We start from the raw sequence: 17214 nt of genomic DNA, 5'->3' as shown, positions 1-17214 counted from the left end.
TCACTAAGTCATGTCCCAACTCTTGTGACTCCATGGACTGTAACCTGCCAGGCTCCTCTATCCATGGGATTCTCCAATCAAGAATACTGGAGTGGGTTGCCATTTCCTTCTCCAGGGGATCTTTCCAACCCAGGGATCAAACACAGGTCTCCTGCATTGCAGGCAGATTCTTTACTGACTGAGCTACAAGGGAAGCCCCGTATATGTATATGTATGTGTGTGTATAAATATATGTGCTTCCCTGGTGGCTCAATGGTAAAGCATCCCCCTGCCAATACAGGAGAAAGTGAAAGTGAAAGTGAAAGTGAAGTCACTCAGTCGTGTCCGACTCTTTGCAACCTCATAGACTGTAGCCTACCAGGCTCCTCTGTCCATGGGATTTTCCAGGCAATAGTACTGGAGTGGGTTGCCATTTCCTTCTCCAGGGGATCTTCCCGACCCAGGGCTTGAACCCGGGTCTCCCACATTGTAGACAGACACTTTACCGTCTGAGCCACCAGGGAAGTCCAATACAGGAGAGGCAGGTTCAATCCCTGGGTTGGGGAGATACTCTGGAGAAAGAAATGGCAACCCACTCTAGTATTCTTGCCTGGAGAATTCTTGCATGGAAATTCCATGGACAGAGGAGCCTGGTGGACTATATACACTCCATGGGAGTTGCAAAGAGGCTGACATGACTTAGCAACCGAATAGTCCCCTGTGCTATACAGTAGGACCTTGTTCTTTATCTGTTTCATATATACTAGTTGGTATCTGTTAATCCTTAACTCATAATTTATCTCTTGCCCCTCTTTTCTCTTTGGTCACTATATGTTTGCTTTTGTATGTCTATGAATCTATTTCTGTTTTATAAATGTTCATTTGTATTCTTAGATTCCACATATAAGCAATAAATACATTTTCTTTGTCAGTTCAGTCTCTCAGACATGTCTGACTCTTTGCTACCCCATGGACTGCAGCACACCAGGCTTCCCCGTCCATCACCAACTCCTGAAGCTTGCTCAAACTCACGTCCATGGAGTCGGGGATGCAATCCAACCATCTTATCCTCTGTTGTCCCCTTCTCCTCCCACCTTCAATCTTTCCCAGCATCAGGGTCTTTTCAAATGAGTCGGTTCTTCATATCAGATGGACAAAGTATTGGAGTTTCAGCTTCAGCATCAGTCCTTCCAATGAATATTCAGGGCTGATTTCTTTCAGGATTGACTGGTTGGATCTCCTTGCAGTCCAAAGGACTCTCAAGAGTCTTCTCCTACACCACAGTTCAAAAGCATCAATTCTTTGGAGCTCAGCTTTCTTTATATTCCAACTCTTACATCCATACTTGACTACTGGAAAAACCAAGCTTTGACTAGACAGACCTTTTTTGGCAAGGTAATGTCTCTTCTTTTTAATATGCTGTCTGGGTTGGTCATGGCTTTTCTTCCAAGGAGCAAGCGTCTTTTAATTTCATGGCTGCAGTCACCATCTGCAGTGATTTCAAAGCCCCAAAATATAAAGTCTCTCACTGTTTCCCTGTCTATTTGCCATGAAGTAATGGGACCAGATGCCATGATCTTAGTTTTCTGAATGTTGAGTTTTAAGCCAACTTTTTCACTCTCCTCTTTCACTTTCATCAAGAGGCTTTTTAGTTCCTCTTCTCTTTCTGCCATAAGTGTGGTATCATCTGCATATCTGAGGTTATTGATATTTCTCCCAGCAATCTTGATTCCGGCTTATGTTTCATCCAGCCTGGCATTTCGCATGATGTACTCTGCATATTAGTCAAATAAGCAGGGTGACAGTACACAGCTCTGATGTACTCCTTTCCCAATTTGAAACCAGTCCATTTTTCCATGTCAGGTTCTAACTGTTGCTTCTTGACCTGCATATAGATTTCTCAGGAGGCAGGCAAATTTTGTAATTCTAAAATAACATCAGCATTTAATACCCTTGAATTAAATTGGAGGCATGACCTGAATTAAAGGGAAAGAGAAGATGCCAACTCCAGTGGCCTCTGTGTGGGTCATTCCACTGATGTGGCTCTGCTCTCTGACCTGGTCCAGGCAGGCTATGGAAGCAGATTTCAGTTGGCCCAGTTCCTTCCATAGGAGTCATTAGGAATAATCACTCCTTTGCATTTTTTTCATTCACTCATTCACTAGTAACTGAGTGCCGACTACAAGCCAGGAACTGTGCTAGGTGTACAGTGGAGAGAGTTAGACCTGGTCACTGCTTTCAGGGGACTGCACTCCATGGAAGATGATGGATGTCAGTCCACTTCATGTGTGTGTGCGTGTTAAGTTGCTTCAGTTGTATCTGACTCTTTGTGACCCCATGGACTGTACCCCATGAGGCTCCTCTTTCCATGGGACTCTCCAGGCAAGAATACTGGAGTGGGTTGCCATTCCCTTCTCCAGGGAATCTTTCCTACCCAGCAACTGAACCCAGGTCTCCTGCATTGTCGGCAGATTCTTTACTGCCTGAGCTACCAGGGAAGCCTGGAGTGGGTAGCCATTCCCTTCTCCAGGGGATCTTCCTGACCCAGGGATCGAACCTACTTCACTTATGTCTCCTATATTGGCAGGCGGGTTGTTTACCACTAGCATCACCTAGGAAGTCCAGTCCAGTTCCCACATCATATTAAATAAGGTAGCTTTGGCACAGAGTAAGGAGACATAGTGAAGGAAGGTGATGGTATGTAATGCCTACTTAATATGTAATGGGCATCTGAGGATAACATAGACACAGCACCCCCTAGCCTGCTCCCCCCGTCTCCGCTCACGATGACTCCATTTTCCCAGTCATTTGGGCCAAGTTCATCCTGGCATCACCCTTCACATCTGTCTTTCTTGCATATCCAACATTTGACACTGCTCAATACCTCCACTGCTACCATTCTAGTCTATTTCTTGCTTGGTTATCCCATTAGCCTCCTAACAGAATTCTTCTTTTTTTAAATTTGTTTTTACTCTTGTTTCTTTCTGTACCACAGCCAGGTGCTCCCGTAACTTTTTTTGTTTAGGGTCTGAGGTAAAGTCCTAAGTGTTCAGCCCTAATGGTCTGCCTGCTGCCACACCCTCTTTGTCCCTGTTACCTTCTGCTCCCCTCCTTCTCCTTCAGCAGCCACACTAGTTTCCATAGCGTTCCCAGAACACAAAGCACTTACTCACCCTAGGGATTTTGCAAAGGTTGTTCTCTCTCCCTGGAATGACTTCTCCTTGCTATCTGGTTCACTTACTCATTTTGGTCTGTTCAAATGTCACTTTGTTCAAGGGACTTATCTGACCTTCTTATGTAAACTAATGCCCCGTGTAGATTTGTATGCCCTTTAACCAGCTTCTTTGTGCTTCATAGAACTTGTTGTTGTTGTTCAGTTGCTAAGTCACATTTGACTCTCTGTGACCCCATGGACTGCAGCATGCCAGGCCTCCCTGTCCTTCACTATCTCCTGGAGCTTGCCCAAATTCTTGTCCATTGAATTGGTGGTACCATCCACCCATCTCATCCTCTGCTGCCCTCTTCTCCTTTTGCCTTCAATCTTTCTCAGCATCAAGGTCTTTTCCAATGAGTTGGCTATTCGCATCAGGTGGCCAAAATACTGAAGCTTCAGCTTCAGCATCAGTCCTTCCAATGAGTATTCAGGGTTGAGTCCCTTTAGGATTGACTGCATTTTCTTTTTTTTTTTTATTGTCTGTCTTCCCATCTCTCCCATTCGGAGAAGGCAATGGCACCCCACTCCAGTACTCTTGCCTGGAAAATCCCATGGATGGAGGAGCCTGGTGGGCTGCAGTCCATGGGGTTGCTAAGAGTCAGACACGACTGAGTGATTTCACTTCACTTCACTTTCCCATCTCTTAAGTTTTATTGTCTGTCTTCCCATCTCTTCCCATCTCTATAAGTTTCATGAGAACAGCAGCCTTATTTTCCATATCCCCAGAACCCTGGACATAGATGACCTTCAATAAATATTTGTTGAACAGTTTATTAGGTGAATAAATGATGTAGTGAGAAACTAACCCCCTAGCCATAAGCTTGGGAAAGTGGCCCAATTCCAGTAACATTCAGCTCACTTAGTCTCTCCTGCCATTCTGTGTCCTTCCTACTGTTTATTAATCAGACATCATTTTTTTGCACACAACTGCAAGAGGTTGACTAGCTCATGCCCCTCAGAGCTTCATTTCCCTCAATAGTTCCTCTCCCTAATGATGATAGTCCTGAGTATAGTCCAGTGGGGTTAGTTCAGCAGGTGAGCCACGTGTGTCTAGTCATCTGGGGACTCTAAGCACCTGATTATTTCAGGAGACCTTCTGTCTCATCCTGGGCTCCAGCCAATGAGTTCTTCCCATGTGAGAGAACTGTGTGACCTAAAAGAAGCATGAGAGGGAGAAAATTTAGATCATCCAAAAGCAAACCACAGCATTTCCTCTTTTATGCCCTTCTTGACTATCACCTTTTGTACTTAGCATGCATGTAGAGTTTTAAGAAAAGTCTGAATTTACTAATTGACCATTACTAATGGATGCTCCATTTACCAAAAGTACCTTGAGGTTCCTCTTTGAGGTTCCTTTTAACCAGCAAGCTTCCCTCATACCTGTAGGCAAGAATTTAGGTCACAGAAATTCCATCTGCCTTTTACAACAGAGACACCTGATGGAGGTGTGATAAGCAGGGAGGCCTGACTTCTGAATCCAGGTTTGTCTTTCTTAGCCACATGCTCTTGGCAAACCTTCACCTCTCTGTGTCTTCGTGTCTTTGCTTGTAATCATTTAATTTATGGGGCTGTTGTGAGGACCCTTTGAGTCCTGGTTCTCTTGGTACCCAGCATAGAACAAAACCTCAACATATAATAGAGAGAGCATCTAATTTGTAAGAGGTTTTCAGTATCTTACTCATGTATTTCCGCATGCATGTTCTATTATGCTAGGTTTACGGCTGTTACAAACATCAGTGACGGTTTGTAGCTTCATTTGCAAGGAGCCCATGTTGACGTGATTACCTACTATCAGTGGCTGTCAGGGGCTCCTCCGTGATCCTGGAACACATTTTATTATATTTTTTAAAATATTTCATGGTGGTGGTGGTGGTTTAGTCACTAAGTTGTGTCTGGCTCTTGTGACCCCATGGACTGCAGCCTGTTCAGGCTCCTCTGTCCATGGGATTCTCCAGGCAAGAATACTGGAGTGGGTTGCCATTTCCTTCTCCAGGGGATCTTCCTGACTCAGGAATTGAACCTGGGTCTCCTGCATTGCAGGCAGATTCTTTACTGACTGAGCTATGAGTCTTAGAGAATTCAGAATTTGAGTCCTGTGGAAACTCAGAAAATTAAACATTTAGATTTTTTTTTTATATGATAGAAAGTTAAAACCTCGTGGAGGAGGCGTTAATGAACTTGACTTAGGGCAGTGTTCTCAGTCACGCCTCTCCAAATGGCCTGAAACACATTTTGAATGACCATCCCTTGCAGTATTTTTCATGCCTGCACATTCTGAGATTTGCTTTCTGTTTCTGTTTGCTGTCAGTGAATTATTTTAGCTTCTAACTTTGCAGATCCTAATTGCTTATACTTTTTTTTTTTTTTTCCCAAGCAAAAAAAGCCTGTGGATAAAGGGAGTGAAGGACAAGGGTACCAAATCCGGCTGTACCTGCTTAGCTGGCTGGATTTCCTTCCTTCCTATTTTGATGCGGCATTGTTTGATTTCCCTGTTTGCAAATGTGCTCATTGCTTCCCATCTTTCCAACCTCTTGATCATTTTCTTCCTTCAGGAGAAAAAAAAAACAGCTACCACCAAAACTTCATTTGCTATACAGTTTAATTGAATTTATGGCAGCTGTCACAAAATAAAACAAAAACCTCACAAATACGAATAGGGCAACTACTAGGATTAGGTAACCTCTGAAGTTTTAAAAGAATTCTTCAAGGCATTTATTTGCAAATTGGACTACATTTGCATATTTCATAAGCACAATGCAAATGTATTATTTATCAGGTGGTCTAGGCATGCCTGTTCAAATGAATGGTTGCAAATTCAACCTTCATTTAAAAAATCCTTGTTATAAATTTATTCCCCCAACTTGCAGGACAAATGGGCTTTTCAACCCTGCCTTTCCTATTTTTTTTCAAAATACTCCAGACTCCACACTAAGAATGACCTTTCTCGGGATTATAGGCCTGTGGATTTGAAAGAATGGCCTCCAGTATATAAAATTACAAGGTAATTTACAATGTCAAAATTGCCCATTCCCACTGAGTTCCATCTATCACAACAATACCCATTCCAAAAATGATCTTGCAAGGCTTTAGGCAGAAGTACAACCTCCTCACACTTAGGCAACTTCGGTTGTGAATGACTCAGGAGTTGGGTGTTTCATGCATTAATAACTTATCTAACCTTCATGGGCAGGCCTGAGAAGAAACTGATTTTGAGCTGGTGCTGGTTCCTGTTGGTCTCAGACCCCATGGGTCAGAGAAAACCACATTTCTCAGTTCCAGGCAAACTAATGAGTGAGTAATCTGCACAGGAGAAAATAAGATTCAATAAAGCAGGTTGTTGTTTGGCTTTTTGCCACTTGTGCTTTATAAAGTCACCATCCATTTTAAGTGAAGCAACTAGGAGAGCTATTTTTTTTTTTAATATGATTGCTGTCTTTGGTGAAAAGTAATTACAGGCAGAAAATGCTGAACATAGAGGAGTATTTGCTAAAGCATCTATCAGGGCTTCATTTTTTGCACGTTTCCCCTCCAAGCACCCCCACCGCCCCCGGATGCTGAAGGCATTTTCATCCTTGTAGAGATGCACAGTGTTCTCTGTATGAAAAGACTGAGACACTGGTTTAGTGACAGAGAGCTGGCCCTATATCCTGACTGCTTTCTGCTTGCCTGTCTTATCATGTATCTGAGCACTGATTTTTATCCTGTGGCAACAGCTTCCACCCTAGGTTTAAAGAGCTTATTCTCCTGCTAGTCTAAATAAATTAAACACTTATTTCCTGACCTTTTAATAAGTGCCAAGAGATGTTTTAGGTTCTAAAGGTGAAAGGATAAATAAGACATAGGTCCTGCCCTTAAATAATTTAGAGTCTATAAACAGATGTAAATAAAGTACTATCTGTACTTTGATACTTGACATTTTGGCTAAAGGTTGAATGCAGTGAGCCAGAAGATGGGTAAAATGTATTGTTCTGAAATGATGTGCCTCTTAAAATCTAAAAATGGCTGGTTTTTCTTGTGGAAGAATTAAAAATGATTGTATAATTATGCAAAGATAACATCCTCTTTCTCCATTTGTGTACTGGGGACTGGATTCAGCTGTAACTGAATAAAGAGTGGCTTCAACATATTAAGTTGGACATTTTTTCTGCCCTGAAAAGCCAGAGGTAGGCCATTGCTGTGTTGGTTCAGTGGCTTAAATATATCAGGGTCAAGGTCTCTGTGGTTCTTTTTCTTTGGAATACCAGGAGACTGTGATAGCTCCTGTCACCACACATTATTTCAGAAAGCACAAAGGGGAACAGTGGGATATGGAGAAAAAGTGGCATCTGTATCACAAGACAAAAGATGCTTCCAGATACTCCTAGGAGGAGCAGATGTGAGTCACATGACCATTCCTAGCTGCAAAAGAGTCTATGATTCCAAGCATTTTTATTTGTTTAAACAAGACAGTGGATAGTAATGAACAAAATCAAGAATCTGTTAGTAAGATATAAAGAAAGGATGGATAATGCATTAGGCAGCCAGGAGTTTCTGACACATCATTTGCCCAAAAGTACAAAGTGAAGGGACAATATGGAAGACAGAATAACCATCTGAGGACATAGAGTCTGCTGCAGGAGCTTGGGTTTGATATGGAAACAATAACCTTATTAGAAGCCAGAACTATATCATAAAATTGTTTTGATTATGTATACAATCTCAAAGTTAATTTCACATGAGCAAAGATTCTGATCATCTATGTGCTATGACAAAAAAAATATTCATTGTGTCTAGAAATGGTCTTCTATGGTGACTTATATTTCTACTCTCAGGAATCTTGTAAGAACTTTTCAAAGAATCTCTTATAGTGCTATTAGTTATAGATGATAAGATAGTATCCATCAGCAGATGAATGGATAAGAAAGCTGTGGTACATATACACAATGGAGTATTACTCAGCCATTAAAAAGAATACATTTGAATCAGTTCTAATGAGGTGGATGAAACTGGAGCCTATTATACAGAGTGAAGTAAGCCAGAAGGAAAAACACCAATACAGTATACTAACGCATATATATGGAATTTAGAAAGATGGTAACGATAACCCTGTATACGGGATGGCGGAAGAGACACTGATGTATAGAACAGTCTTATGGACTCTGTGGGAGAGGGAGAGGGTGGGAAGATTTGTGGGAAAAAAAAAAAAAACCACATATAACTTCCAAGCTAATGGAGAGAGATGATAAAGTAATAGAAAATAATCCAAGAAGAAGGAAAGAAGCAAATAAATAACTAAAAAAAAAAAAAAAATTACATTTTCCCCTAAGTGAATTTAAATGAGCTTCTTTGGCTGTTAAACCGTTAATTAAGCTTTTATTTGTATTTGGAGAATATTTGGCATCATTCAGGTAACCTTTCTGTAAATTATGTAGCTTCTGCATTTGTGCTTTTTCTGTTTTAGCTAATGAAGGCCAACATTCATGAATAGTGAGAAAAAAAAAAAAAGATAGTAACTCAAGGCTTAGAATAATTGGTTTCTCTGGTTAACACTACCTTTTGCAGGAAACATGGCCTGAGGGAGTAGTATGGATAAATGCACTTGAGGCCACAGGGATGATGGGATACCATGGTGGGAAGCTAGGAACTTCTTAAGGCAAATGAATGTTTTCACTGGATGGAAACATAAACAGGCGAAAAATTCTGAAGATACTCGAAGGCAAAGAGTTATGGAACATAAACATAGCTTAATAGATTTCTACCTTCCTTTCTTCCAGGCCAGATGACCTAGCTGGTGAATGCTGCTGCTGCTGTTGCTGCTAAGTTGCTTCAGTCGTGTCCAACTCTGTGCTACCCCATAGATGGCAGCCCACCAGGCTCCTCCACACATTTAAGGAAGAAATAGTACCAATTACACACAAACTCTTCCAGAAAATTGAAGAGGGGTAATTCCCAACTTATTCTATGAGGTTAACAGTCTTTGATACCAATTTCTCTCATGTGTATAATTGCAAAAACTATAAACAAAATTTTAGTGATTAAAATCTAACAATATCCAGAGATATAGTGCACCATGACCAAATGCAAGCTTACTTTAACATTAAAAATCTGTGTAATTCACCACATAATAAAACATTAAAAGGAAAAAAATATCACCACAATAGATGAAGAAAAAATATTTCACAAAATCTAATATCCCTGATAAAAACTCTCAGCAAACCTGGTAAACAGGTAAATCAATTTGTGAAAAATCTACAATTAATATTATAGTTAATGGTGAAAAACTTAAAGGCTTCCCCTTTCAGTTTAGAAATAAGACAAGCATACCTAATTTCACTGCTTCTGTTAAAATTTTTATAGGAGGTTTTAGCCAATTGAGCAAGGCAAGAAAAATAAGACATATACATAGCAAATAAGCACCAGAAAAGATACTTATTTAGGAAAGTGAACATTTAATACACAATAAGCTACTAGATTTCCAGTAGAATGGCTAAAATATCTGTCTATACAGTGGGCTGGTGTGGATGTGGGTTAACTGAAATTCTCAGATCTGTTGGTGATAACAATCACTTCAGAAAAAAAAAAATCAATTTAGATTGGCATTTCTTATTATTAAAAACAGTTACACATACCCATAATACTCAACTATTCCATTCCTAGGTATTTACCCAAGAGAAATAAAAGCATATGCAAATACCTATACATGAATGTTTCTAACAGCTTTACTTGTAATAACAAAAAATTGGAAACAGCTCAAATTCAGGTAATGGGTCAGCAAACTGTTCTCTATCCATATTAAGCAATGCTAGTCAGCAATACAAAGGTATGAACTCTTAACACAAAGATGTGGATTAATCTTAATTTCCTGAGTGAAGGAAATCAAAAGAAGAAAAGTACATATAATAGACTTTCATTTATATAAAATTACAGAGGATACACATGAATGAATAGTAACAGTGAACTGATCAGAGGTGCCTGAGATGGGAGGTTGAGGAAGGTGGTGGGTGGTGAGCAAGAGCTGGAAAGAATGATTATAAAGGAGCAGGAGAAATATTCTGAGGGTGTTGGCTGTATATATTATATTGATTTGAGTGATGTTTGAAAGTGGTTCAGTTCAGTTCAGTTGCTCAGTCACGTCCAACTCTTTGCGACTACATGAATCTCAGCACGCCATGCCTCCCTGTCTATCACCAACTCCCAGAGGTCACCCAAACTCATGTTCATCAAGTCAGTGATGCCATCCAGCCATCTCATCCTCAGTCTTCCCCTTCTCCTCCTGCCCCCAATCCCTCCCAGCATCAGGGTCTTTTCCAATGAGTCAACTCTTCGCATGAGGTGGCCAAAGTATTGGAGTTTCAGCTTCAGCATCAGTCCTTCCAATGAACACCCAGGACTGATCTCCTTTAGGATGGACTGGTTGGAATTCCTTGCAGTCCAAGGGACTCTCAAGAGTCTTCTCCAACACCACAGTTCAAAAGCATCAATTCTTCGGCTCTCAGCTTTCTTTATAGTCCAACTCTCACATCCATACATGACCACTGGAAAAACCACAGCTTTGACTAGACAGACCTTTGTTGGCAAAGTAATGTCTCTGCTTTTTAATATGCTATCTAGGTTGAAAATGATAGTATATTTCAATACATGTCAAAACCTATCAAATTGTATATTCTACATATGTCCAGTTGAATAAATGTCATGTTTACCTCCAAAAGCTTTTTTAAAGAATATAAAGGACTACAATAACCATCTATTAAGGTCTTATGATAAATAATAGAAAATCATTACAAAATAATCATTGTGTATAGGGAAAACTTTGAGAAAAATAATGCTTTGATATATGGTACTTTTTAATCCTATTCCCAAATGACATGCTAGGATGCGTTGGGGAAAGAATAGCTGTCTTATCATTTTCTCAATATCTAACACACAAAAATTTACATTCATCTTTTTAAAGTTCTTAGGCACCTCCATTTCCTTTGATTAGTAAACTGGAGTGAGATTTCCAGTCAGGCATATTGCTGTGTTATTACTTCTTTGAGAGTATAAAATTTTTTTCTTTTGTTCAGCAAATAAATTCTTAGGATGTAGAATCAAAAGAAAAATAAAAATGAGCAGCTGCACTGTCTCACCCACAGCCCCAGATTTTGTCCCCCCATCCCTTCCTCACTCATACATCCAGTCATCTTGAGTTCTTCTGGATTCTTCTTTCTTAATGGTCAATATAGCCACTATCTCTCATCCTCTTGTTCTTCTTCCCATCAGATGGTTTGAAAGTCAGTTTAGCCAATTAACAATTTGCTTGTTGATTAAACTCCTGCAGTGAATAGTTGATGTTCAGTCTCTCAGTCATGTCCAACTCTCTGAGACCCCATGGACTGCAGCAAACCAGACTTCCCTGTCTTCACCATCTCCCAGAGCTTGTTCAAACTATTGTCCATTGAGTCGGTGACAGTATCCAACCATATTGTTCTTGGCTTTCCCCTTCTCCTCCTGCCTTCATCTTTCCCAGCATCAGGGTCTTTTCCAATGAGTCAGCTCCTTGTATCAGGTGGCCAAAGTATTGGAGCCTCAGCTTCAGCATCAGTCCCACCAATGAATATTCAGGATTGATTTCCTTTAGGATTGACTGGTTTGATCTCCTTGAAGTCCAAGGGACTCTCAAGAGTCTTTTCTAACACCACAGTTCAAAAGCATCAATTCTGTGGCACTCAGCTTTCTTTATGGTCCAACTCTCACATCCATACATGACAACTTGAAAAACTATAGCTTTGACTATACAGACCTTTATCAGCAAAGTAATATGATTACTCATCTCTCCTTGCTATTCTTTGGTACTCTGCATTCAGATGGGTATATCTTTCTTTTTCTCTCTTGCTTTTACTTCTCTTCTTTTCTCAGCTATTTGTAAGGCCTCCTCAGACAACCATTTTGCATTTTTGAATTTCTTTTTCTTGGGGATGATTTTGATCACTGCTTTCTGTACAGTATTACAAACCTCCATCCATAATTCTTCAGGCACTGTGTCAGATCTAATCCCCAGAATCTATTTGTCACTTCCACTGTATAATCGTAAGGCCTCAATGGCCTTACCTCAATGGCCTAGTGATTTTCCCTACTTTCTTCAATTTAAGTCTGAATTTGGGATACAGAGTTCATGATCTGAGCCACAATCAGCTCCCAGTCTTGTTTTTGCTGACTGTATAGAGCTTCTCCATCTTCAGCTTCAGAGAATGTAATCAATCTGACTTCAGTATTGGCCATCTGGTGGTATCCATGTGTAGAGTCTTCTCTTGTGTTGTTGGAAGAGGGTGTTTGCTATGACCAGTGCGTTCTCTTGGCAAAACTCTATTAGACTTTGCCCTGCTTCATTCTGTACTTCAAGGTCAAATTTTCCTGTTACTCCAGCTATCTCTTGACTTCCTTCTTTTGCATTCCAGTCCCCTATGATAAAAAGGACATCTTCTTTTGGTGTTAGTTCTAGAAGGTCTTGTAGGTCTTCATAGAACTGTTCAACTTCAGCTTCTTTGGCATTAGTGATTGGGGCATAGACTTGGATCACTGTGATATTGAATGGTTTGCCTTGGAAACAAGCAGAGATCATTCTGTCATTTTGAGATTGCACCCAAGTACTGTATTTCAGACTCTTGTTGACTATGAGGGTTACTCCATTTCTTCTAATAGATTCTTGCCCATGACAGTAGATATAATGCTTATTTGAATTAAATTCACCATTGGTGATGTTGTGGGTCAGATGGTAAAGTGTCTGTCGACAATGCGGGAGACCCGGGTTCGAGCCCTGGGTTGGGAAGATCCCCTGGAGAAGGAAATGGCAATCCACTCCAGTACTATTGCCTGGAAAATCCCATGGACAGAGGAGCCTGGTAGGCTACAGTCTATGGGGTCACAAAGAGTCGGACACGACTGAGCGACTTCACTTTCACTTTCACCCATTCTGGTCCATTTTAGTTCATTGATTTCTAAAATGTTGATGTTCACTCTTGCCATCTCCTGTTTGACCACTTCCAATTTACCTTGATTCACGGATCTAACATTCCAGGTTCCTATGTGATATTGTTCTTTGCAGCATCGGACTTTACTTTCACTACCAGACACATTCACAACTGGGTGTTTCCACTTTGGCTCAGCCTCTTCATTCCTTCTGGAGCTATTTCTCTGCTCTTCTCCAGTAGCATATTGGGCACCTACTGACCTGGGGAGTTCATCTTTCAGTGCCATATCTTTTTGCCTTTGCAGTGAATTAAACCCAACAAAATCAATCCAATAATGATTTCAGTGTGATATCACCAATGGTTGCTTCAATTCAATGCAAAGGAAAAGTTTGACTTAAAAAATCTAACATATTGAGACTTCCCTGGTGGTCCTGTGGCTAAGACTCTGCACTCCCAATGCAGGGGGCCTTGTTTGATCCCTGTTCTTGGAATTAAGGGCTTCCCAGGTGGTGTAGTGGTAAAGAATCCTCCTGCTAATGCAGGAGACTTGGATTTGATCCCTGAGTCAGGAAGATCCCCTGGAGGAGGAAACAACAATCCATTCCAGTATTCTTACCTGAAAAAATCCTATAGACGGAGGAGCCTGGAGGGCTACAGTCCATGGGGTTGCAAAGAGTCAGACATGACTGAGCCTGCACACATGCATGCAGGGAATTAGATCCCACATGCTGCAATTAGGACTCAGTACAGCCAAATAAATATAAATAAGTAAAAAATTTTAAATTAAAAAATAAAAATATGATAATATTTGTTAATACCTTCACTGTTCTTGTTCATATATTCCTGTTCTTCATGAGCTCGCTGGCAAGTTGGGTACGTAGAAATGACCTATTTTTACTAAACATGGTGCAATTGCTAAAATGGAGCAATATGTAAGATGTTAAGGTAGCAAGTTTTAAATAAAAATAAAAGCCTGTCTTCTATTAGTCTAAGCCTAGGGTCTTCTTTTTAAAATTATGGTATAAATATAATAGTATAGTATAAATAGAATGGCATTGAAACATGTGAAATGTCATGTATGAAACGAGATGCCAGTCCAGGTTCAATGCACGATGCTGGATGCTTGGGGCTGGTGCACTGGGACGACCCAGAGGGATGGTATGGGGAGGGAGGAGGGAGGAGGGTTCAGGATGGGTTCTTAAATTTGTAAGGAATATATTAAATTAAAAATAAAATAAAATAAAATGATATAAAAAAAATAAAACTATAGTATAATATACTTTTTAAAATTTAAAATATAGATGATTTACAATGTTATGTTAATTTCTGCTGTACAGCAAATGACTCAGTAATACACAAATATACATTCTTTTTTATTTTTAACTCTCTCTGATGTGGCAGTCTCTCCTCTTGGAGATCCAGCATCCTAGATAGAAAAGTTTTTATGCTAAGTTATGGCTGTTGTGTTAGCAAGACATACATTCACACTGAGAGCCTTTTTTAAGTCATCATGGTATCCTCATGACAACACACTCAGAATCACACAATTGTAGGCTCTTTCTATGTCATTGAATATACATCTACAGCTGTCTCATAGCCAACTGCAAAATAGATGCTTCTCAAAGAAAATTTTTCTGGGCAAGAATCAAGTCCTTCTCTTGTCTCTGTCTCTTTCTACAGAAGGAAGCATGCTGCTGATGCCAAGCCCCTGAAAATAACTCTTTACAGCAGTCTCCCAATCAACAAGGAGCTTTATTGGCTGCATGTCACACCCTCTGTTCATTGTATTCCTGCAGCCAAGTTGGCACAGAAGAGGCAGCACAAAGGCTGACCCCCAACTCCGAAAGGGCCCCGCTGGGGCAGTGCAAGAAGAGAGCCAGTGCCGGGCAGAGGAGCACTGGCTTCTAGCTCCAACTCTGCTGTGAACTCACTGTGTGTCCCCTCTGGGCCCCAGGATCTTCTGATTTTAATGAGGCAATTGGACCACATGCTCTCCAAGGGCTGACCAAATTAAAAAATCAGCTCTTACATGAACCTAGAAAGAAGACAGGTGCATACCATCTGTGGGCTCTCCTCCTGGTCTTCCAGTAAGTGATACTCAGAACTTCCTGAGCCATAGTTGTGAGAAGAGAGGAATAAGCATCTTCTGGGATGTGTAGCTATGTGATCTGGTAGAGAATGGCTTATTGACAACATTACCATAGCAACTGGAGTGCCATTTGGTACCAAGGTTCAGGGAAAGGCTCAAGGTGGATAGTTTAAGAGAAACACATTTTCCTTTCTCACCTATGTCAACTTCTTTCTCCCAGCCCATGCACTTTAGAAATTAATATACTTCCCTAAGAACATTCACTAAACCAGACGGGTATCTTACTAAATCATCACCATGAGAGGGAGCCTGGTGGTAAAAGAAAAATCTGGTATCAGAAATAAAACTGTTGTCTTAGAGTACTAGGTCTACAACAGTACCTTTACTGTATTGTGAGTCCTCTCCCCTCTTGGGGTCTTGCTTCCTAATCTGTGAAATGGAAAGAATCGGACTAGGTACTATCAAAGGTGTCATTCGGTTCAGATATTCTAGCCCGAGGTTTGCAAATTGGTGACATAGAGATCATACTCAATGCACAGATGTGATGTGTTTGCCCTGTGTTAGGTCAGACACAGTGTTCAAATTTGAATTGATTGACTACATTTAAAAATTTTGAGTTTATGCATAATAATCCAGATTTCCTGCTTCTTCTGAAAATTAAAATCTAGGCAGTCCAGTAACACTGGGCTGAAATCCTCCATGGCAGCGATTAGCTGGTACTGAGTAGCTGCTGCCCGCTTTGTACAGGTCCCACCATCCCTGCCATTTCTGAGGTGATCACTGACTCAGGTCATGTATCAACTCTGCTGAGCATCTGACAGCTAGCCAGCCTTTCCCATCCGAATTGATCAAGGCATTTGTGTTTTTAGCTGCTGTCTAGCTCTTTTAGGATAGAGAGGGCATGATCCAAACTCTCTTTACATCACTAATGCCGTCACTGGGCAATGATCTTAGTGGAAGACAGAAACTGGGTCTGAAGACTTCCTTGGATGAGAAAACTGGCAGTAACATTGGCTGCTTTGATCTCTCATGCTAATCAACAGAGCTCATGGGCCTGGGCAACCATATTTGTGGGTGATGGTTGGAAATGTCACTGACATTGGTCACATGATCTCTTGCTCTGTAAGTCTCAGCAAATTAGGAATTCTCTATGACTTGGTCTTTTCACGTGTGAATTAAGTTGATTGACAATAAAGCAAGCTTCTATCTAAAGCTAAAATTTCATGAAGGAAAATGAATACTCATACAAAGGCCCATATTTTTTTTTAAATTGTTGAAGTATAGATTTATAATATGTTGATTTCTGCTGTATAGCAAAGTGATTCAGTTACATATATACGTATATATATATGTACATTCTTTTTCTTATTTTTTCCATTATGGTTTAACAGATTATTAAATACAGTTCTCAGTGCTACACAGTAGAAGCTTGTTGTTTATCCATCCTATATATAGTGGTCTGTTTCTGTTATTCCCAAGCTCCCTATCCATCCCTCCCCCTACCGCCGCCCCCTTGGCAACTACCAATCTGTTCTCTGAATAGATAGTTTCATTTGTATCATATTTTAGATTATACATATAAGTGATATCATTTAATAATCTTTCTCATCTGACTTACTTCACTTAGGATGGTAATCTCTAGGTTCATCCATGTTGCTGCAAATGGAAAGGCCCATATTTAAATCTGCCTCTGTATGTGTGTGTTTCAGAGTTATATATGTCTGCTTATTTTAAAGCACTTTTTTTGTGTGATAATAGATGCAGAGTCTATACTTAGAGTCTAAGTATGGAGTTAGACTCACTGGTATAGGACTTGCACCAGAACAAACATCAGGAAGAGCTTTATCTGTAACTGGTATTCCCTAAGAGACAGAAGCAGTCCAGATCCAACAGTAGAATCGGCAGTTTGGAGAGGACTAGCACGAGTCGCAAAGGAAGAGTAGAAACTTATCAAAGAAAGCCTAACATTGAAATCCAAGGCCAGAGCTAGAAACACAAGCTAGAAA

General features: G+C 40.4%; 1 protein-coding gene across 6 annotated transcripts in view; it reads left to right on the top strand.

Annotated features, from left to right (window-relative positions):
• PPP2R2B (protein phosphatase 2 regulatory subunit Bbeta) overlaps positions 1–17214 on the top strand; it is a 713296-nt gene that overhangs the window by 184101 nt on the left and 511981 nt on the right. For 2 of the 6 annotated variants that reach the window (XM_086412210.1, XM_086412211.1), the window contains exons 2-3: positions 8947–9138; positions 14800–15206. The exons of 2 other annotated variants lie outside the window; for them this stretch is intronic. Coding sequence is in view for 1 of the 4 variants with exons in the window: in XM_086412222.1 (XP_086268348.1) it covers positions 15149–15206 (58 nt within the window). In the remaining 3 variants the exon portion in view is untranslated. Of the gene's footprint in view, positions 1–8946; positions 9139–14799; positions 15207–17214 lie in introns of those variants that run through there. 2 more of the 6 variants (XM_086412222.1, XM_086412212.1) reach the window with 2 other exon arrangements.

This window comes from Bos grunniens, chromosome 7 (genome assembly GCF_055505025.1).
Source record: "Bos grunniens cultivar Pamir isolate PY7600 chromosome 7, Bosgru_T2T1.0, whole genome shotgun sequence".
Lineage (NCBI taxonomy): Eukaryota > Metazoa > Chordata > Mammalia > Artiodactyla > Bovidae > Bos > Bos grunniens.
The sequence above is the reverse complement of the archived record's forward strand: the minus strand, read 5'-3'. Positions and strand labels throughout refer to the sequence as shown.